Source organism: Dipodomys merriami, unplaced genomic scaffold (assembly GCF_024711535.1).
Source record: "Dipodomys merriami isolate MVZ:Mamm:240054 unplaced genomic scaffold, mDipMer1.0.p SCAF_12, whole genome shotgun sequence".
Classification (NCBI taxonomy): domain Eukaryota; kingdom Metazoa; phylum Chordata; class Mammalia; order Rodentia; family Heteromyidae; genus Dipodomys; species Dipodomys merriami.
In genome coordinates, this window is record NW_027202493.1 from 44421741 (window position 1) to 44441075 (window position 19335).

Consider the following 19335-nt stretch of genomic DNA (forward strand, 5'->3'; position numbering starts at 1 on the left):
TCAAATAGCCAGCCTTTGTTATGGTTCCATGGGGCAGAAAGTCTGAGCCATCCCAAGAGGCTGAAAAGGCATCACCCCTCCCACCTGCCTTTTGTCAGTCCTGGGGCTTGAACTCAGGGCCTGCGCACTGTCCCCGCTCTTTTGCTCAAGGCTAGGGCTCTACCACTAGAGCCACAGCACCACTTCCAGTTCTTGAGTGGTTCATTGGAGATGAGGCTCACATGGACTTTCCTGCTCAGGCTGGCTTTGAACCATGATCCTCAGATGTTAGTCTCCTGAGTAGGATTACAGGCATGCGCCACTGGCACCTGCTCCATCTTTCTTGTGAGAACCCAAGAAAACTATGGAATTGGCTAGGTGGAGATCTCTGGGGTCATTTTACATGTTATTACCAGGCAAGATTTTATTTTTTCTTGGTATTGAGGCTTGAATTCAGGGCCTGGGTTGTCTTAGCCTTTTCTGTGCAAGGCTGGTGTTTTACCACTGAGCCACAGTTTAACTTTTGGCTTTTTGGTGGCTACTTGGATAAAAGCATCTTACGGACTTTTCTGTCTGTGCTGCCTTGAAACCACAACTCGCATATCTCAGCCTCCTGAGTAGCTAGGATTATAGGAGTGAGCCACTGACGCCCAGATAAGTGCTTTTTTGATGTAGCTCTGATGCCTAAACTTCCCAGGCTTCTGGAAAGAGGCAGTCCAGCTCACGATGATGGAAGCACTAAGCCACCAGCAGGCTGGCGGGGTGAGCGCTGGGCACTGTAGTCTTCTCTTCCCTAAGAACTCGGTTCCTGTTACTTAGGGGTCCTGACCAGGGCTGACAACCAGCCAGCCTGCCAGCACCTCACACGGGCTCTGCCCCTCCTCGGGGTGGCGGGGCTCTGTGCAGGTTGGGCACGTGGACGGACACCTGGTGCAGGCCTGTGGCATGCGCGTGCACACCCACAGTGGGGCCCAGGCTCATCAAGGCATGGGTACCATTCTGAGAGTCAGGAACTACAGGAGAGAGGTGCCAGGGCCTGCGAACATGGCTGGCAGCTAGAGGTTGGCAGGAGGCTGTGGGGGCTGCCGCAAGCCTCTGCCACAGACACCATCAGAGCACGGACTTCAAGCTGGAGCAATCTTTTATTGGCACAGTCATTCCTTGTTAAAGATGGATGCGGTTAAGCAGTGATTTTTTTTCTCTTTTTTAAAAAAACAGCAAAAGCCGTTTTCTCCCAAACTAAGTTCACTGTGGTAGTGGAGGTCAGTAGATCAGCCAGCAAATCTTGACACCGTGGCTTGCTTCAAGCCAGGCCACGAGGAGAAAATCTTCCAACTCTTGGTCTTGTTCATTCACATGATCAGCTGAGGTGCACAAAACAAAACAAAACCCAAAGCAAACCAAACTCCTATTTAAAAAAAAAAAGCAGCCCAGGGCAAGACTAGAGGTCCTGGAAGGAGAAATGGATGTGGGGGCTTTCTGCAGAGGACGGACCGCACGCATGCTCTCTGCACGGGTCACAGATCAGGAGGTGTGATGCTCAGAGCAGCATTTGTCCTTTTAGGAACTCCGCCCTGGGTGTGCGGTCTGCCTGGGCGGGAGATGCTCCGGAGGAGGGCGGGGGTGGAGGGATGCAGCAGAGCTGGACAGCAGGCGCTACACACAGCACTAGTCTAGATGGGAGACTCTGGGTGTGCTGTCTGTCCACACAAGTCTCCTCGGAAGACCGCTGATGGCAGGCGTGAGTTTGGTTCAATTCAGTCCTTCAGGTTTTGTCTAAAACCTCTTGCATCTAATGTGAACTCCAAGGATAAGAGCTGTTCCTGCCCCATCTCACTCCCAGCTACAAGACTATACCTGTGGGGACACCTCTCCTAGAACCAGCCAGGCCTGCAGCCCATTAGAACCTTCCCCAGTATTGGTCAGTGCGTGGGATTCCTGCCACGATCTCGGATTCGATGCCACAATGATCTTCTCCTCTGAGGATTTTAAAGAAGCCTGGGGAAAGAGAAGTATAATGCTTTGATGTGTGTGATAAGGCATTGTGGTCTATGCCTTAAACTCACGATCTTCCTGCCTAGGCTCCCTGAGTACTACTGGGATTACGGGCATGTGCCACCATGCCTGACTTGGCTCTGACCCTTGCAGTGTATTTGAACTTGGGATGACTTAGGAAATGACTGAGTCAACAAGCCCAGCCTCCAGCAGCTCCCTGGTAGCCTGGCACTCGGGCTGCATCCCAGGTGCCATGCGGCTGTGTGCGCACCACTCTGAGAGCAAAGCCTTAGGCCCGGGGCTCGGGGCCGCGCCAGGCGTGGGGCAGGGAGGCCACCCCGGCCCATGGCTTCCACCTCAGCAGGACGGGGGCTGCCACTCACCCTTGTCACCCCAGTCAACATTCCAGGAGTTGGCCACCAGCCAGTAGGGGACACCGTTCTCGGTTCCCCAGCCCAGGATGCGGATGGCGTGGCCGCCCATCATATCTCCGGTCACGTGCTTGTACACACCTGAGGAAGGGGAGCGGTTCAGGGCAGGCACGAGCCCCCCACCGCCCCCCCACACCCGCGCCGCCCAGCCAGCCCTCCGACAGGAGCCAGCTCAGCGATGGGGAGGAGAGCACCACCGCCCGTCAGCAGGGCCCGGGGTTCCCATGACCTGGGGAGATTACCTCACATACGTTTCATTTCTTTTCAGCCTCCTGAGGATTGCTGGGATTAAAGGTGTGTGCCACTGCACGTGGCTGTAAATATTTCTGAAAGCTGAACCCACTCCAGTGTGAGGAGCAGCTGTGAAAATGAGCGGCAGGCTGCTGAGGAGGACTGTGCGCTCCACCTCCAGTACTCTCGCAAAATAAAGGTCTACTCAGCAAACGCTGACTCATGAAAACCGACGATGCCAAGTGTGCGTCCTGGGATTCCAGCCAGGGGCTCACTTACAGGCCCTGAGATTGCTACTTGTGGGGCACTCTGGAGAGGTGCGTTGGCTGGGCCAGCTGCTGCCCTGCTGCTCAACCAGGTCTTACCCTGGTGGGTGAATCACTGTCAAACTGAGAGTGCATCTTTAGTATATGGGTAGGTAAAGAACTGTCATCATCTGGGCATGGTAGCTCGTGCCCGTCCGTGATCCTAGCTATTAGGGAGGCTGCGATCAGTAGGATCAAGGTGCAAGCCAACATGAGCAAGGTTGGAGAGACCCTGTCTCAGCCTGCCATTCCAGCTATGGTGTGAAGAGTAAAATAGGAGAATCGTGGTCCAGGTGTGGGTGTGGGCAAAGAGCGAGACCATCTCAAAATACCCAGTGGAATAAAGGGTTGAAGGCATGACTTAGTGCTGCAGCACCTGCCCAGTAAGTGCAGGGACCTGTCAAGCCAGGCCAGTGGCTCACACCTGTAATCCTAGCTACATAGGAGGCTGAGATATGAGGACTGCAGTTCGAAGCTAGCCCAGGCAGGAAAGTCCATGAGACTCTCCAATTAACCACGAGAAAACAGAAGTGGTGCTGTGGCTCAAAGTGACAGTGCATTCAAAGCCCCATGACGGACCAAAAAATACAAACAAGAATTGCCATCAGCTGCCGGTGGCGGCCAGCACCTGTAATCCCAGCTGCCGAGGAGGCTCAAAGAGGAGGACTGGGAGTCAGGATGCTCAGCTGGGGGTGCTCATAAAGGACAGAAGCAAAGGCAGAAGAGACCACGCTGGGGCAGAGCCAGGGCGTGGGGGGGGGGGGGGCGGGGGCCCCAGGCTACTCAAGGCAAGCGCTCCCCTCACCTGACTTGTACATCAGGAAATCGGAGAAGACGGTGAAGGCGCCCTCCACCGGGCCGTTTTTGTAGATCTCGGCCATGATCTCCTTCTCGCTTCCAGAGACGCTGTAGGAGGTGTATCCTGAGGAGGAAGGTGAGGGGCGGGGGGGGGGGGGGGGGTGTGAGGGCCGCGGAGGGAGGCCATGTCCACTCACTTCCAGTGGCCCCCCAGGGAAGGGTCAAGGAAGGCCCCTGAGGAAGCGGTCGGCGGGGCCTGGGGCCAAGCAGGACACGGCGGGCCCTGGAGGAGAGGACCCAGGCTTCTGGGGGTTCCCTGGAGTGCCCCAGGCCGGCCACCGGCCACCGTACCGTAGTGCTTGTCTTCTCTGTAGGACGGGGTGTAGCCGGGCTCGCAGGACTTGCTGCACTTGGGGGTGTCACCCTCCCCCGTGCACTGGGGCCGGGAGCCGTTCACGTGGTGCTCGCACGGGGGGATGGAGTACGGTCTGCAGCCTGATGGGATTGGGAGGTGGGGGGGGAGGGGGTCAGCCCGCAGCCTCTGCCCACAGCCAGCCCAGCCCAGGCCAGCCCGGCCCAGCCCGGCCCAGCCCAGCCCAGGCCAGCCCAGGCCAGCCCAGCCCAGCCCAGCCCAGCCCAGCCCAGCCTGCTGCCCTTCCCCTTAATGGCAGAAGCCACCGTGACGCACTGCTTTCCAGCATCCCGGGCCACGTGTGCACTCACCGACATGGGAATTGTACAGGCCGCCGGAAACCAGGCCTTTTTTGGTCCAGAAGTTCCAAGCTCCAGAGGGATAGCCACCATTACAGCTTTAATTAAATGAAAGGTTTCTGTGACATCCACCCAGTTCCAGCTGCTCCCAGTCCCCGCCTGGCCCAAGGACCAGGGTCATCCCCTCAGAAGCCACCACCGCCTCCCCGCCCATCCTCCCTCTTGGACTGCTCCTCCAGGCTGCCCTGCCTGCTGGGCCTCTCCGGAGGATACCAGTCTCTCCAGTTCAGGTCCACCTGTAGCCCAGGTGGTCACTTGGCAGGCATTGTGGGTCTCAGCCCCACAGGTGTGGGCTGGCAGGGTGTGTCCCCAGGAAGCCCTTATTTATTGATAATGGCCCCAGATCAGTAGTGTGGGTGGTGCTGCACCCAATGACTCCTTCAACCCCGAGGCTGAGGAAGGGCTCAGCAGAGCAAGCTAGGTCCTTCCCAGGAAATGGCCACTGTGGGCGGAAGACTGCGCTGTGCACTGTGCAGTGGATTCGCAGGCACGCTCCGGCCTGGCCACGCCCTGGTTTCAGGCACCCACTGCGGGCGTTGGGAGCATCCCAGCTGTGGGTGAGGGGGGCGGCACGTAGAAAAACCCACTATGCTGGTGATGCTGGTGTCACTGGGATGGGGTGAGCCCAGGAGCCTTGTCGCACACCATGGTATAGACCCAGGGCCATGTGTGCCCCTGTTTCGCTGTCAGCCTTCATTAGGATGAGGAATGGGCTCCAGGGCCAGGGCTTCCCCTCAGCAGTGAACAGAACAGCAAGCACAAAAACCACATCAGGAATCTGAAATGTAACCCAATTTGCTGAGGCCATTTTTTTTTTTTTGCCTGGATTCTACCCAGCTCCACAGGCAGTGGCTCCATGGCTCCACCCAGGAGTGCATCCTCATTCCCCAGGCTGCCCCGGCCGGCAGGGGCTGGCCCTCACCCGTCCCCACACTGGCTGCCACAGCAGGTGAGCAAGTCCTCCGCGGACGTCTCCACATTCACGTGCCCGTTGGTGTGGATGCAGATCCGGTCAGAAATAGCTTCCACAGCTCCAAAAGCCTGCGGGAGGAAGGAAGTGTCACGGGGTGCACGGCGTCCCGCCCCTGGGGACTCAGGCCACCCCCAGGAAGCTCGTGGAGCATGAGATCTGTACACACACAGCGCAGAGGGGACCGGCGCTGGAGGGAGAGTCAGGGTTGAGGGGTACCGAATGCCAGTGTGGGGAGATGAAAATATTTGTGGATGGACGGGGAGCCTCACAACACTAGGAAAATACTTAATGCCTCTCCATGGCACTCTGAAAAGTGCTTATGATGGTTGGGTGCCAATGGCTCACGCCTGCCATCCAGCTACTCAGGAGGCTGTGAGCTGAGGATCATGGTTTGAAACCAGCCCAGGCAGAAGTTTCTAGTTCTTTTATCTCCAGTTAACTGCAAAAAGCCAAAACTGGAAGAGTAGCTCAAGGGGTAGAGTTCCAGTCTTGAGTGAAAAAGCTAAAGGACAAGACCCAGGCCCTGAGTTAAAGTTATAGTACTGATGTGCATGCGCACACGCGCACATGCGCACACACACAAACACACACACGTTGTCTTGAGGGTGGGGAGGGGAGAAAGATAGGGGAGAAGGACGGAAGGGATGACATTGATCAAGATGCACAGTGCTCATTAACTGATTTGTTGAGCTGAAACCCCTCTGGGCAACTGCTTAGAGATACGTTTTTAAATAAAAAAATTGGTTAATAACAAGACCACACTAAAGCTACCAGCACAACTATGTTTACTGCAACATTATTTACCATAGCTAAGATATGGATCCTACCCAGATGCCCCTCAGTAGATGAATATATCAAGAAAATGTGGTATATATAATACAATGGAATTCTATGCCTCCATCAGAAAGAATGACATTGCCCCATTTGTTAGGAAATGGAAAGGCTTGGAAAAATTATATTAAGTGAAGTAAGCCAGGCCCAAAGAAACATAGGTCCCATGGTTTCCCTTATTTTTTCTTTCTTGCTATTGTTTCTAACGTATTTATAAGGTACCACGTGATTTTTTGTTGTTTTGCATGTCCCTCCCCCATGGTATAACCCCTGCTTTCACTGTATTTGATGTTGGTATAATTTGGGGAGGGGAAGGGAAAAACAAATAGAGATACAGGTTGACCCATGGCAACACTGAGATATACAAGATGCTATGTCGAAAAACGAACTTTACAATGTAGGCGGGAGGGGGGGAGTGTAATTGAGGAGGTGGGAGGGAAGGGATGGTAAGGGAAAAACAAAAGATGCTTGATAAGAAATGTATTACCTTGCTCTTGTGTCTGTAACTCCTCTGTACAGTATTTTAACAATAAAAAACTTATTTAAAAAAATGGTTAAGCTGACTGCATTATAAGCACAATTCAAAAGCAACATGAAGATGCTTGTTCACAGTGATGGCCACTCAGAAGCAGTGAACAAATGTCACAACGCAGACACGCAGGACTTTGCCCTGCATAACTCCTCACCGCAGGAAGTGTGGCATCTTCGGTCCCTCCCCGCCATGCCAACACCCCGCCAAGGGCCAGCATGGACTTACCCAGCAGGAGCCACAGGAGCCCTGGTCTCTGATCTCCTTGATGGTGGGGCAGTTGGACCAATGTTCCCGTGCATCGAAGCTTTCAGGCAGATCTATGTCCTCAGCAAACTGAACTCTGGAAACAGGAAGCTGTTCATTACACACGCCCATCCTCCTCCCTTCTCCCTCCTCCCTCCAGTCCCTGCAAAAGCTGCTCAGGGGACAGCAGCTGGCCTTGGCCTGGGCTGCGCTCCCCAGAGGGCAACCCAGGCATGACAAGTAGAAAGTAGGCAGGGAGATTGCCTTCAGCATTCCTCTTGCTCTCTGGGATGTAGCTCAGTGGCAAAGCACTTGCCTTGCAAGTGCAAGGTCCTGAGTTTGATCCCCAGTTCCAAACAACGAAAAGACAAAAAAAAAATGCAGAATCCCTCTCAATTTGTGAAGCTTCCTAGACTTGATTAATGAGTATTTGCAAGAATCCTATCCATAGACTCTCATTTTCCCCCATTCCATTCCCCAGTCATGAACACCTGTTCAGATGCCTCAGGAACTGTTTCTGCAGGCAAACCCTCAACTACAGAGTTTTCGTGTGTGTGTGTGTGTGTGTGTGTGTGTGTGTGTGCGCGCGCGCGCGCACGGGCTAGTCTAGGGGACTGAACTCAGGGCCTGGGAGCTGTCTCTGAGCTTCTTTTGCCAAGACCACAGCTCTACTTCTGGCTTTGGGTAGTTTTAGTGGAGGTAAGAGTGTCATAGCCTTTCCTGCCTGGGTTTGTTTCAAACCATCTCAGCCTCCTGAGTAGCTAAGAGTATAAGGGTGCGTCACCGGTGCTGGGTGACTGGAAGGTTTTCTAGAAAAATGAAGTACCAAAGGCAGTTCCTGCAGCCTGTCTGTCAGGTGTTCCTTGCGGAACTGAGTCCGTCCACGCCTCCTCTCCACTCCTGCCCTGGCCTGGGAGAGGTGGGGAGGAAACGCGGGCGTGGGAAGCAGCCTTGCACCGAAAGCTCCCCTCCACCCTCGGGAGCGAGGCCCCCTCTCCCCTCCCCACGTCCCACACTGCGGCCGGGGAGCAGCGCCCCAGGGCTGGCCCTCACCTCTCAGGCAGCCGAGGCCCACCCAGGAGGGTGCCACACAGCTTCTTCAGGTAGCTCACATCCACGTTGTAGAAGTTGTGTCCAGCCTGGAAGAGAGCCACAACCCAGTCACCACCCACACACGCTGCTCACACCGGCCAGGCTCGGGGAGCTTGGGGGGCCACAGAGGCCGGGTATCAGCAAGGGGAGCCATGGGTGGAGTGTGTGGCTCTCATTCCAGTGGTGTCTTCCCCGGTGGGCCTCCATTTGCGCCACACCTTACCTGGTGGGCTTCCCGGGACCCACCCGGCCGTGGACTTTTGTACTCTCCATGCACATACGTCTGCACACGTGCACGTGCGCGCACACACACACAGCATGTATGTGACAGAGAAGTGGGTGTGGTCCTGGTTTCACCTCCCAGGAGGCAGTGTCCCGTGGCCACAGGTAGAGCTACCTCCCTCAGGAGCCAGCACGCATAAGATCTGTCCCGAGGAGGGGACGCGGGGACACACAGCCACCCACACAAGCGGACAGCACAGGCCGTAGCCCCGAGGCCCACCTGCCACGTCGTGTTCTGCTTGTTGATGTAGTTGAGCAGCTCGTCTGACAGCGGGCGGAAGGAAAGCCGGCTCTGGGCACTGGTCAGCACCAGCAGGCAGCACAGGAAGGCTAAGGAGTGCCACATTCTGGAAGCTGGGTCCTGGACTCACCTAGAGAAGACAACGCCAGAAACATCAGGCCGGGTCCCGCACATGAGGATGGGGAGAAGCCGATGCCCCATGCTGGATGTGCCGTGAGCACCCCCTCTGTGCAATAGGACAGGAGACGCTCCAGGACAGGACTCCGTGTCTGCAGCCCAACCACAGTGCGCTGCCCCTCCAGGCCAGCCCGAGGGCTGTGCGGTGACTCCATTACACCAATGCCCTCCTGGCTGGGGGGGAGGGGGGAGAAGGGGGCTGTCCCAAGACTTCACCTTAGTGCAGTGCCCAGGCTCTGTCCCTTAGCTTTTTCCACTCAACGTGGATTGCTCTACCACCGAGCCACAGCTCTACTTCTAGCTTTTCAGTGATTCATTGGAGATAAGAGTCTCACTGACTTTCCTACCCCTGCTGGCTTCAAACCTTGATCCTCAGACCTCAGCCTCCTGAGTATCCAGATTACAGGCGTGAGCCACCAGTGCCCTGCCCTCTTGGCTGTTTCTAAACAGCCTAGGTTTGTTGAACAAAGTCAGAGAGAATGTTGCCCTTGGTGGTCAGGGAGAAAACAGATCACAGGGGTGGGGGCGGGGCCGCGTGGATTACACCTATGGGGTCCACAGGAGAAGAAAACACGACAGGCAGGTGCACAAGGTACAAACCCCATTCCACCGGTTTCAAGCACACACAAGCTGGGTTTGTGCCAGGAGTGTGGGCTAGAAGCAGAGCTGGGTGTGCCAACGGCACAGGGCCTAGGCGCCTGTCTGGCTTTTCCTGTTGGCCAAGGCTCTGCTTCTGGGAAGCGCAGCCATCACACGAATACCCTGGTCCTCTGACTTTGAACCAGTGACTTCTGGCCTGACCCATGAATCACCATCTTGGGCAAGCAGCTACCCAAAGCCAGATGTTTCCTGCCTGTGGCGCCTGCGGGGGCTAGTAAGACGGGCACAGCTGGTGTGGTGGGCGTCCTGATCTCGGGGCTGCAGTGGCGGCGGGGAGGGGAGGCTCAGGACCAGCTCCCGCAGCTTAGAAAACTGTCTGTCACAAAATTCCCTGTGTTTTTGCCCAAACTGGCCTTGAACTCTCCATCCTCCTGCTTCAACCTCCCAAGCGCTGGGATTCCAGGCACAGAATTCTTCCTGAGGAAAACTCAAACTTAGCCGTGGCTTAAGTTCAAGTTACACATTCGTGTCAGTAGGCAGCAGAGGACAGAACACTGGGCTCCGTGTCCTGTGACTCATAAAAGTCTGAAGTTAAGCAATCATATCTGAAAGGACAAATGTGTAAGGGCAGAAAGAGTGTTCTGGTAAAGGCCTGCCTCGATGTTATAATGTATCTTAACATGCCACCCACAAAACCATCACCTGACACTCCGCTCATCCTCGGGGCAGGGACAGAGCATCTGTGGGCCGGTAAGTGACACTGCCACAGCCACGCCCTCACCGCTGGCTGCCAGCCTGGGAAAGCCAGGAAGGCTGAACTTCCCTGGAGCGCCAGTCACCACTCAACACAAGCACGGGATCTGCGCCCGCCATGGCGCATGTGGGTACACGTCAGACCCTGGCAGCCCTGCTGCGGGGCCTGACAGGATGGCCAACACACCCCAGGCCCTCCAGTGTCCCAGCATCTGCCACAGTCATCTGCTCGTCACCAGAGAGACTTCCTCACTAGAGATTTTCTGCTCAGCACATTTAATGTCTGCATCTCCAGCAGCTCACGAGGAAGCTGGGTCTCACATGACGGTGAGTCAGCTACACCCGTGGCCTCCAAACTTAAGGTAAATGGGTTTCCTGGGCAGACATGCCAAGAACAGGCAGACCAGACCACGGGTCCTGTGCTGGGCTGGACTACACAGCAAGAGTGTGCCTAAAAAGAAGAAGAAGAAGAAAAAAAACAAAAACAAAAACCAGAGATATCGAAACAAACTCCAGGAAATGGAAGTGAAAGAGAGACAGACAGACGAGACAGAGCTCACCAGAAAATGGAAACAGCACAGTAGGAAAAAGCATACAGTGACCACAGAAAAACTACCAATGGCCAATGTCTAACATAAAAATGTCTAGCACCTCAGAAGAGGCAAATAAAATCCAGAGTTAGATGGCCAAAGGTCAGGGGGTGGGGCACTCCCAGGGGGAGGCTGTGGGGAAACAAACCAAAGTTGAACAGAAAACCCTGGGGGAGAGGGGTAGGGAAGTACAGTTTTGGAGGCCAGCCTGGGGAGATCGGTCAACTTTCAACCCTGCACGTGTGGGCTGGCACCGTGCCGTTCAGAAATCCACCCTGCAGACATGAGGAGGCATCTGTAAAGGCGCAGTCTCCCCGTCCACCGACGCTGGCTCCTGCAGCCGCGGAAAGGAACGCAGCCATGAACGCAGCAACTCTGGGAAATGGTCACACACAACTCAAAGCAGCCACTGAGAGGGAACTGGTTGAAGGGAAACACGTTGTCTCAGGGATCACCCTGGGAGGTGGGGAAAAGCCAGGTGTACATGTCTGTGATGTCAGAGGCAGGACGCAGAGCAAAGGGCTGGGGGAAATCAAGGCACAGCGGTGCTAACTGTGCTGGGGGTACTCTTCCTCAGTACTGCTGTGGTTGGTGTGGCCTGGGTGACTCCGCAGGTCCATGCGTTGGGAAGCTGGCCTTCACCAGGGCCGGGTCACAGGACTGACCCTCAGCCTCCCAAACTAAGAGCCGAACAAACATTTAAAGTACCCAGCCTCGGGCATTTTGTTATAGGAATAGAAATACACGGACATAAATGTCTACGCCTTTTTTCTGTTTTTGAACGTTTTCAATGATTTGTTTCTCCCAGGAAGAATCCTATCACTGTTACCAAGGATCTTGACATCCCCAAATGAATGAGTTACCGACCAATTGCAATAAGCCCGAGAGGCAGTACCAGGCATCTCCTTGCCGTGAAAGAGATTTGCTTTCTAGACGTTTTCTGCTCATCGCACACAATGTCCACATTTCCGGATCCCATGGGACCATGAGTTGGTCACCACATGACCTCGAAACTGCTAGATAAATGTGTTTGCTGGGCAGACATCAACATTCTGACTTCGATTTAATCTTTTCTCAACAGAAAAGAGGTTCTGGTCGAGTGCTGGGGGCTCCCGCCTGTCATCCTAGCTACTCAGGAGACTGAGATCTGAGGATCACAGTTCAAAGCCAGCCCAGGCAGGAAAGCCCTTGAAACTCTTATCTAATAAACTACTAGAAAACCAGAAGTGCTGTGGCTCAAATGGTAGAGCGCTCGCCTTGAGCTGAAGAGCTGAGGGACAGTGCCCAGGCCCAGAGCTCAAGCCTCATGACTGACAAAAGAGAAGAAAAGAGGTTGTGGTGCAGGTGGGGCTTGGGGACGGGGTGACACGTGGAGACGGAGCCCAGGGCCACCTTCTGCACATCACCGTCCCAACCGGGAGGACAGCAGTGTGCGGGTGCCTGCTGGGGGAGGCTGCGCATTCAGAGATGCTAACTCACAGGCCAAGAGCGGAATAAAAGCGTTCCCATGGCAACTTGAATTTTTAAACAGGATTTCTTTGGCTTCTGTGCTGGCAGAAAACACAGGCACCTCGTCTCCCACCTGCCTTGGGGATTCTGCAGGTCCCATGACCTGCGGCTCCCCTGCTGGCAGCGACAGGGACTCTGGTGTGCTGACTCCATTTCCCATGCCCCATTCCACTCTGCTGTCTGCCTCACAGCCCGGGCTGCTGGGGCTGTAGCTCAGTGCAGGCCCCACTCACCCCGGGCTGAGCATCCAGATGAAGGCTGTAGTCCCTGTGTCTCTGGCATGGACTGGTGGTGTCACAGGGTCTTCTGCTCCTCCCAGAAACACCTGGGATGGGGTTCAAGGGTCTAGCAGCTCTGTAGCTAGTAAGTGGAGAAGCCCTGGGCGTGGGGACCTGCACCTGGAGCCTGGTTCTACCACGAGGGGGCGCCCTCAGGCACAGCCTGAAGGAGCGATCAGCATCATGCCATTGTTGGGAGCTGCCCACCTGACCCGGTCCAGCTCCAGTGGTCTTTGTCCACAACATGGCTCACAACCGTAATTCTAATAACTCAGGAGGGTTGAGGTTTGAAGCCAGCTCAGGCAAGAAAGTTTGTGACTCTTATCTCCCACTGAACACCAAAAAGCTGGAAGTGGATCTGTGGCTCAGTGGTAGCCTTGAGTGAAAAAGCGAAGGGCCAAAGCCCAGATCCTGAGTGCAAGCCCCAGCATGGCACACTCACAGGTGCACACACACGTTAGTGAGAACTCATTTCAACCAAAAAAGCCAGGCATCGTGGTGCCTGTAATCCCAGCTATGGCTGTGGAGGGTTACAGTCCAGTCCATCTACTCAATAAAACAAGACTCCATAGGAAAACGGGAGCAAAAAGGGCTGGAGGCTTGGCTCCAGCAGCAGGGGCTTTCCTAGCAAGTACAAGGCCTTGATTTCAAACCCATCATAAAAGAAAGAAGGAAGGAGGAAGGAAGGATGAGAAGAGAGGAGATAACAAAGCTCTCAGGGAGACTAGCTTCTAAATCTGTAGAGGATGTGGGAGAAAGGACATATGCATACAGCCTCCCCGCCCTCTCCTATGAAGCAACGTCCAGAACTCTCTCCCATCCCAGCGCTCTGCTCTTCCAGCAGGGCCAGAACACTGCGGACATCTTCCACACCAGCCTCTAAAAACTGAACCCAAGAAGGGCTCACAGCTGCCAAGCGCGTGGGACCGCGCCCACAGCCGCGCAGAGTGCTGGAGACCAGGGAGGCTGGGAAGGTGGGAGGGTGGAGACCTGGCCAGACCCACTGGAGAGCTTTATAGGTTTCTTCCATAAAAAACTGATCCTTTGGTTTCGACCACTTCAAACGCACCCCAGAACAAGACCATGCAGGCCCCCGTTCCCCCGACTTCGCCCACGTGCACCTCTGGGCCGATGGTCTCAACTCCCCCGGCCAGGCCAGGGGACCCGTCCCGGCTCAGTCTTGATGTGGTCAACCCCCTTTTCATGTCGGCTTCTGATGCAGGGTTCTGGCAGGGTCTGGGTGGGTCTTGTTGAATGTAAGAAGGGAGCCAGCCTCAGCCCTGCCTAGTACCAAAGAGGGAAAAGAGAAGGAGGAAGAACAGACAAAAAAAGGCCCCCTCGCCCTGACTTCATCTTTCTCCTTCGGAACAGCCGTGGCACCGTCACGTGACTGACGGCCAGGCTGGAGAGGCCGGGCTTTGGTAGGAGCCAGACACGGGTCCATGGAGGGGCAGCCAGGCAGCCAGCAGGAGCCTTGAGCAAACCAGGAAGCATCTGAGTCACCCCAGCCTTCCCGGCACGTCCCTGGGCCACCTGTCCATCATCTGTCCAAAATAAGCCACCCCTTACCCAGGTGAGACAGGGCCAGCCTGCCCCAGGCTGGCTCTCACGCCCGGGACAATGGTGCACAGCCCTCACTAGCCCTGGTCAGATGGCAATCCCACATCCTCCAAGTGACCGCCCCGCACCCGGAGCAGTGGCTGGCACAGAGCCTTCAGCAGCTGGCAGAAACTAACACAACTTAGGCAGCCAACCTTCTGGAAAGTTCTAGAAGCTTCTGCTCCCGAGCTTTGCACTGGATCTCAATTAGTGAGTTACGGGGAGACTTAAGAGATACTTTTCCAAAATGGCCACCGCGGGAAAGCCTGGGACTGCAGGCACAAAGGCCCCTCCCTCGGGAGGCCGAGGGAGGAGGGACGGAGGCTCTCTTGGCTTGAAGCAGCTGTTCTCAGGGAGACCCTCTGTCTGATCATGGGTAGCAGTATATACATCTCCTTATACGTGAGCAGCCAGAGTAAAATAATCGTGTGTGTATGTGTGTGTACACGCATGTGTGCGCCCACATGCTGGGATGTAAACTCTCGAGCCACACTCCTACTTCCAGCTTTTTGGTGGTTCCATGGAAGTAAAGAGCCTGTCAGGGCTGACTTCCAATCTCCATCCTCAGATCTCAGCCTCCTGAGTAGCCAGGGTCACAGGCATGAGCCACTGGTGCCCAGTCATTATTTTCAGAAAAGAGCTCAGCTGGGGTGAATGCGTATTGACAAGGCCTCACATGTGATGCCTTCCACTATTTGTCAAAACAAATCCCAACCCTAGAGACGTTGCAAAGGGGTGGCAGAGATTCCAGTTTGCTGACCGGCTTGACTGGCCCTCAACCGGCAGGAAGGAGCTCTAGCTGGCAGCCCCCTGGGCTGGCAGAGCCCCACCGACTTGCGCAAGCCAGGAAACCGCGTGATTTCTGCTGCGTGAGATGGCCTGCCCTAGCCGGGATCAGCAGGTCAGGGTCAGGAGCAGCTAGGCACCCTGGGCCTTCTAGATTATGCAAATGCTGTCAGCGTTCCACTCAGTCCAGGGCTCCCAGAGCCTCTCGATAACACTAGGTTATCTCAACCAGAAAAAAGGAGCTGGTAAAGACAGATCACAGCCAGCATGGCTACCACAGGCCCTTCCCTACACCTGGCTTCGGTGAAATAGCAGTGCCACGGAAGGATCTGCAGGGCTGTGCAAAGCGTCAGTTTCACGGGGAAGGAAACGGAGGCTGGCGGCAAGAGCACGTAGGCCCAGTTGCGATTGATAACTGTCAGGTGATGGAATTCCAGGTGAAATTCCACCATGGTTACCTAAGCCACAGACAGATGTAGAAACTTGTCTGGTGACTCTGCTTTCACATCGGTAATTAAAACAAGATTTCCGGTCCCTAAACTTCACTGGCCTCCAGAAGTTTAAAAAGAAAAAAAGATCATAAAACTGGGTGTGGCGGTACACTCCCATAATCCCAGAATTTAAGATACTCAAGCTAGGTACCCATAGCTCTTGCCTGTAATCCTAGCTAGTCAAAAGGCAGAGATCTGAGGATATTGGTCCATTCTCCAATAAACCATCAGAAAACTAGAAGTGGTGCTGTGGCTCAACTGGTAGAGTACTAGCCTTGAGCTGAAGAACTGAGGGACAGCGCCCAGGCCCAGAGTTCAAGCCCCACAACTGACAAAACAACAACAACAAAGAGCCTAAGGTAGAAGAATTGTGAGCTTGAATCCAGCGGAGGCTACAAAGCTAGACCAAGTTTCAAACAATAAACAAGCAAAAATCTAACTGCAACAAAAAAGAATATCCTATCTTAACCTCTTGCTGGGAAGTTCTGATACCTTGGACTTACTTTCAAAGAGTTCTAGATGTTTATAAACACATTAAGTGCTATCAGTGACCTCCGGGCAAACCAGGAAAAGCTTCTCAATCAGTGCATTCCCTGGAGCAAATACTAAATTTCTAGCGTGGTCCATTAAAACAGTGTGCTAAATTCTAGTGTTGGTACAGATGGGGACCAGGAAGTCCCACACCGCTGGAATAGAAACTGAGAGGCCGGGGAGGGCATTTCATCAGAATCTACCAAGCCAGAAGACATGTGAGCAATTATTTCTTGTTTTGGTCCAAGAGAAACTCAGCAAATGCTTGGGAGATACAAGGTATCTTCTGTAGCACCCTGGAAATTGCACAGAAATAGAAATAACCTAATTGTCCTGTGATAGGTCAACATCATACTTCAGATGGATGGATTCAACTTTATGTAGCACCACAAATAAATCTTACAAAGCTGAGTGGAAAAGGAGATACACAGCATAATGGAAGTGATATACATTTTTAATCTTGTGGATCAATACACTGTATTATAAAAACAGCACAGAAAACTGCAAGGCGAGCAACAGCAGGAAACAGAAGCCCCTCTGACAAATGGGAAGCATGTCTAGCTGGGCAAGTGACTATGGGGCGGAGACCAGGAAATCTGCTGCCTGGAAACAGCCACCTCCAGGACCCCAACCAGTCTGAGTTTGGAAGGCCTCGAGTCTGCAGAAAGGAGCAGTTAAGGCTTTAAGTAAAAAGCGAGAAAAATATGCCTGGTGAAGTAATCCCAACTACTTCGTAGGCAAAGACCTGGGGGTTGGAAGGCCGATCAGGGCAAAAAAATGTTTTTTAACTTTTTAATTTTTGGTGCCAGTATTGGAGCTTAACTGAGGGCCTGAGTGCTGTCCCTTTAGCTCTTACACTCAAGGCTAGCTTTCTACTTCGTGAGCCATGTACAGCTCTACTTCTGCCTTTCCGTCAACTGTAGATAAGCATCTCAGATTTGTCAGCCTGGGTTGGCTTTGAACCTCTATCCTTGGATCTTAGTTTCTTGAGTAGTTAGGATTACAAGCATGAGCAACTGGTGCCTGGCTTAGAGAGAGACCCCATCTTATCCAGTGGCTGGGCACAGTGGCCATACACCAGTCACCCCAGCCACAAGAAAGGCACAATGAGTGATCAGGGAGATCTGGGCCAGCACAGGTAGGAGGAGCTCTTATCTGGGAAACAATAACTCAAAGAAGGGCTGGGGATGACTGGAGATTTAGTGTATCTGCCTAGCAAGTTTAAGTCTCTGCCAAAAGAAAAAAGAAAAGGGGCTGAAGGCGGGATTGGGTGTAACTCACTGGCAAAGTGAGTCCCCGCACCAAAACATTGGGGTCAATCCCTGCATCTCGCACCACACTCAAACAATAGCCACCCAAGGACCCACGACTTGTCTCCCTACCACCCCTGCACTGAGGACAGACCAGGAGAAGGGACCATAGCCCCCTCCCATGTGGAAGTGTCCCTGCCCTGGAAAGATCCCATTGCACCCAACAGACCCTCCCCACACAGGTCCTGTACTTGCCCAAGCCAGACCCTCAGCAAAACCCCTGCGGGCCAGGGCCTCCTTCCTGTTCCCCGACCCTCCCCCAGGGTATACTCAGCCATTCACCCCCTGCCTGACTCCCCCTCCTCAGGTGGTCCTGTCAGACCATGGCTGGAGGCGGCAGCGTGGTGTCTGGGCCCATGAGGCCCGGGTCCCTTTGTACCCCAGGCTCTGGAACACACACCCAAAGCCTGGCCAGGCCACTTTTCTCCAGGGCACCTACACTCTGGGCACCCCTCCTTTCTCTAGGAAGCTCCAAGGCTCTGGGTGGCAGTCACCAGGCCAAGACAAGGAGAGGTCATCACCCACCCACACCCTGCGGGGCCTCTCCACCTGCAACCCCACTGAATGCCCCTCAGAGACACTGCCCTCCCACAGAAGCACCTGGGAATACTTTCCCAAGACACCTCCTCTGAGCCCCGGCCAGGGGCTGGTCAGTAGAGCCATGCGGGCTGGGGCTAGGTGGGCTTTGGATCTTTCCTCGGTGCTAACCTGCTGGCTTCGCAGTGCCTGGGACAGGGGTGACCTAAGACGGAAGGAGCCAGGGCCAGCCAAGGCCCCTACAGCTGCCTCTGGATGTAATGCCCTGGCTTGCAGGGCCCTAAACCAGAGGCCCAGCCTCCTCTCTGCCCCCGGGGCCTCGTCTGACCTCCGGGCCTCCCCTCCGACCTCTCCAGTCCTCCCTCTGCGAAGTGCTCTCCATCTCGATTTAACTCTTCCTGCTGTTCCACCCCAGCCACCCGGCTCTTGTTTTCACGAAGGTTCCAGGAATGACGTGGGTTTTACGCAGGAAGTTGCACGGCAAACTCTTTAGAATAATAAATAACCTTAAAACATGGATGCAGGTCGATTCTACGGCCCCACAATTTACCCCGTCCCACCCCCCAGATCGTGGGGAGTGGACCCAGATCGCGGGGAGGAGATCGAGATCGCGGGAGATCGCGGGGAGGGGACCGAGATCACGGCGAGGAGATCGAGATCGCGGGGAGGAGATCGAGATCGCGGGGAGGAGATCGAGATCGCGGGGAGGGGACGGAGATCGCGGGGAGGAGATCGAGATCGCGGGAGATCGCGGGGAGGGGACCGAGATCACGGCGAGGAGATCGAGATCGCGGGGAGGAGATCGAGATCGCGGGGAGGGGACGGAGATCGCGGGGAGGAGATCGAGATCGCGGGAGATCGCGGGGAGGTAACCGAGATCACGGCGAGGAGATCGAGATCGCGGGGAGGAGATCGAGATCGCGGGGAGGGGACGGAGATCGCGGGGAGGGGACCCAGATCTCGGGGAGGGGACCGAGATCGCGGGAGGCGGACCGAGATCTCGGGGAGGAGACCTAGATCGCAGGGAGCGGATCCAGATGGCGGGCGGCCGCGTTCACCAGGCCCCTCCCGCAGGCTCCGCCCGAGTCCGCGGTAAAGCCCGGCCTGTCTGGGCCCAGAGTCCCAGGCCCTGCTCCGGGCCGCAGTTGCGGGCAAAGCTGGGCCCGAAGTCCCGGCACGATCGGAGGGGTTGCCCTCAACGAGACGTCTCCAACCCAACAAGGCCCCTCCCGCGGGTGGGCGCTCCCCGCACTCACCGAACGCAGCACCGACAGCCTAGGCCTGCAGCCGCGAGCGCGCAGCCGGAGCCGAGCCCGAACCTCCGAGGCCGCCCCGCCGCCCGTATTTACCGGCGCGGCCCCGCCCCGCGCCCGCTGACGCCCGCGTGATCGCGCCCCGCCCCCGGCGTCCAGCCCGGGCCCCGGCCCCAGCCCCAGCCCCGCCTCCAGCCCCAGCCCCGGCCCCAGCCCC

The 19335-nt window shown here is 55.4% G+C and overlaps 1 protein-coding gene across 1 annotated transcript; it reads right to left on the minus strand.

Annotated features, from left to right (window-relative positions):
* Positions 1 to 1102: 1102 nt before the first annotated feature.
* On the minus strand, positions 1103 to 19222 carry Ctsb (cathepsin B). Its single transcript, XM_070016811.1, has 10 exons — positions 19122 to 19222; positions 8684 to 8834; positions 8143 to 8228; positions 7072 to 7186; positions 5433 to 5551; positions 4463 to 4548; positions 4091 to 4234; positions 3747 to 3863; positions 2358 to 2486; positions 1103 to 1977 (listed from the first exon to the last, which is right to left on the minus strand). Exons 2-10 carry the CDS (start codon positions 8807 to 8809, stop codon positions 1880 to 1882), a joined length of 1020 nt encoding a protein of 339 aa, XP_069872912.1. The 5' UTR covers positions 8810 to 8834; positions 19122 to 19222; the 3' UTR covers positions 1103 to 1879.
* Between the last annotated feature and the right edge of the window lie 113 nt (positions 19223 to 19335).

Coding starts and splice junctions, on each gene's coding strand:
- Ctsb (XM_070016811.1), bottom strand. CDS start 8,809: ATGTGGCACTCCTTAGCCTTCCTGTGCTGCCTGCTGGTGCTGACCAGT. Junction 4,549..5,432: donor GGCAGCCAGTGTGGGGACGG/GTGAGGGCCAGC, acceptor ATTTAATTAAAG/CTGTAATGGTGGCTATCCCT. Junction 3,864..4,090: donor CAGAGAAGACAAGCACTACG/GTACGGTGGCCG, acceptor CTTCCTCCTCAG/GATACACCTCCTACAGCGTC.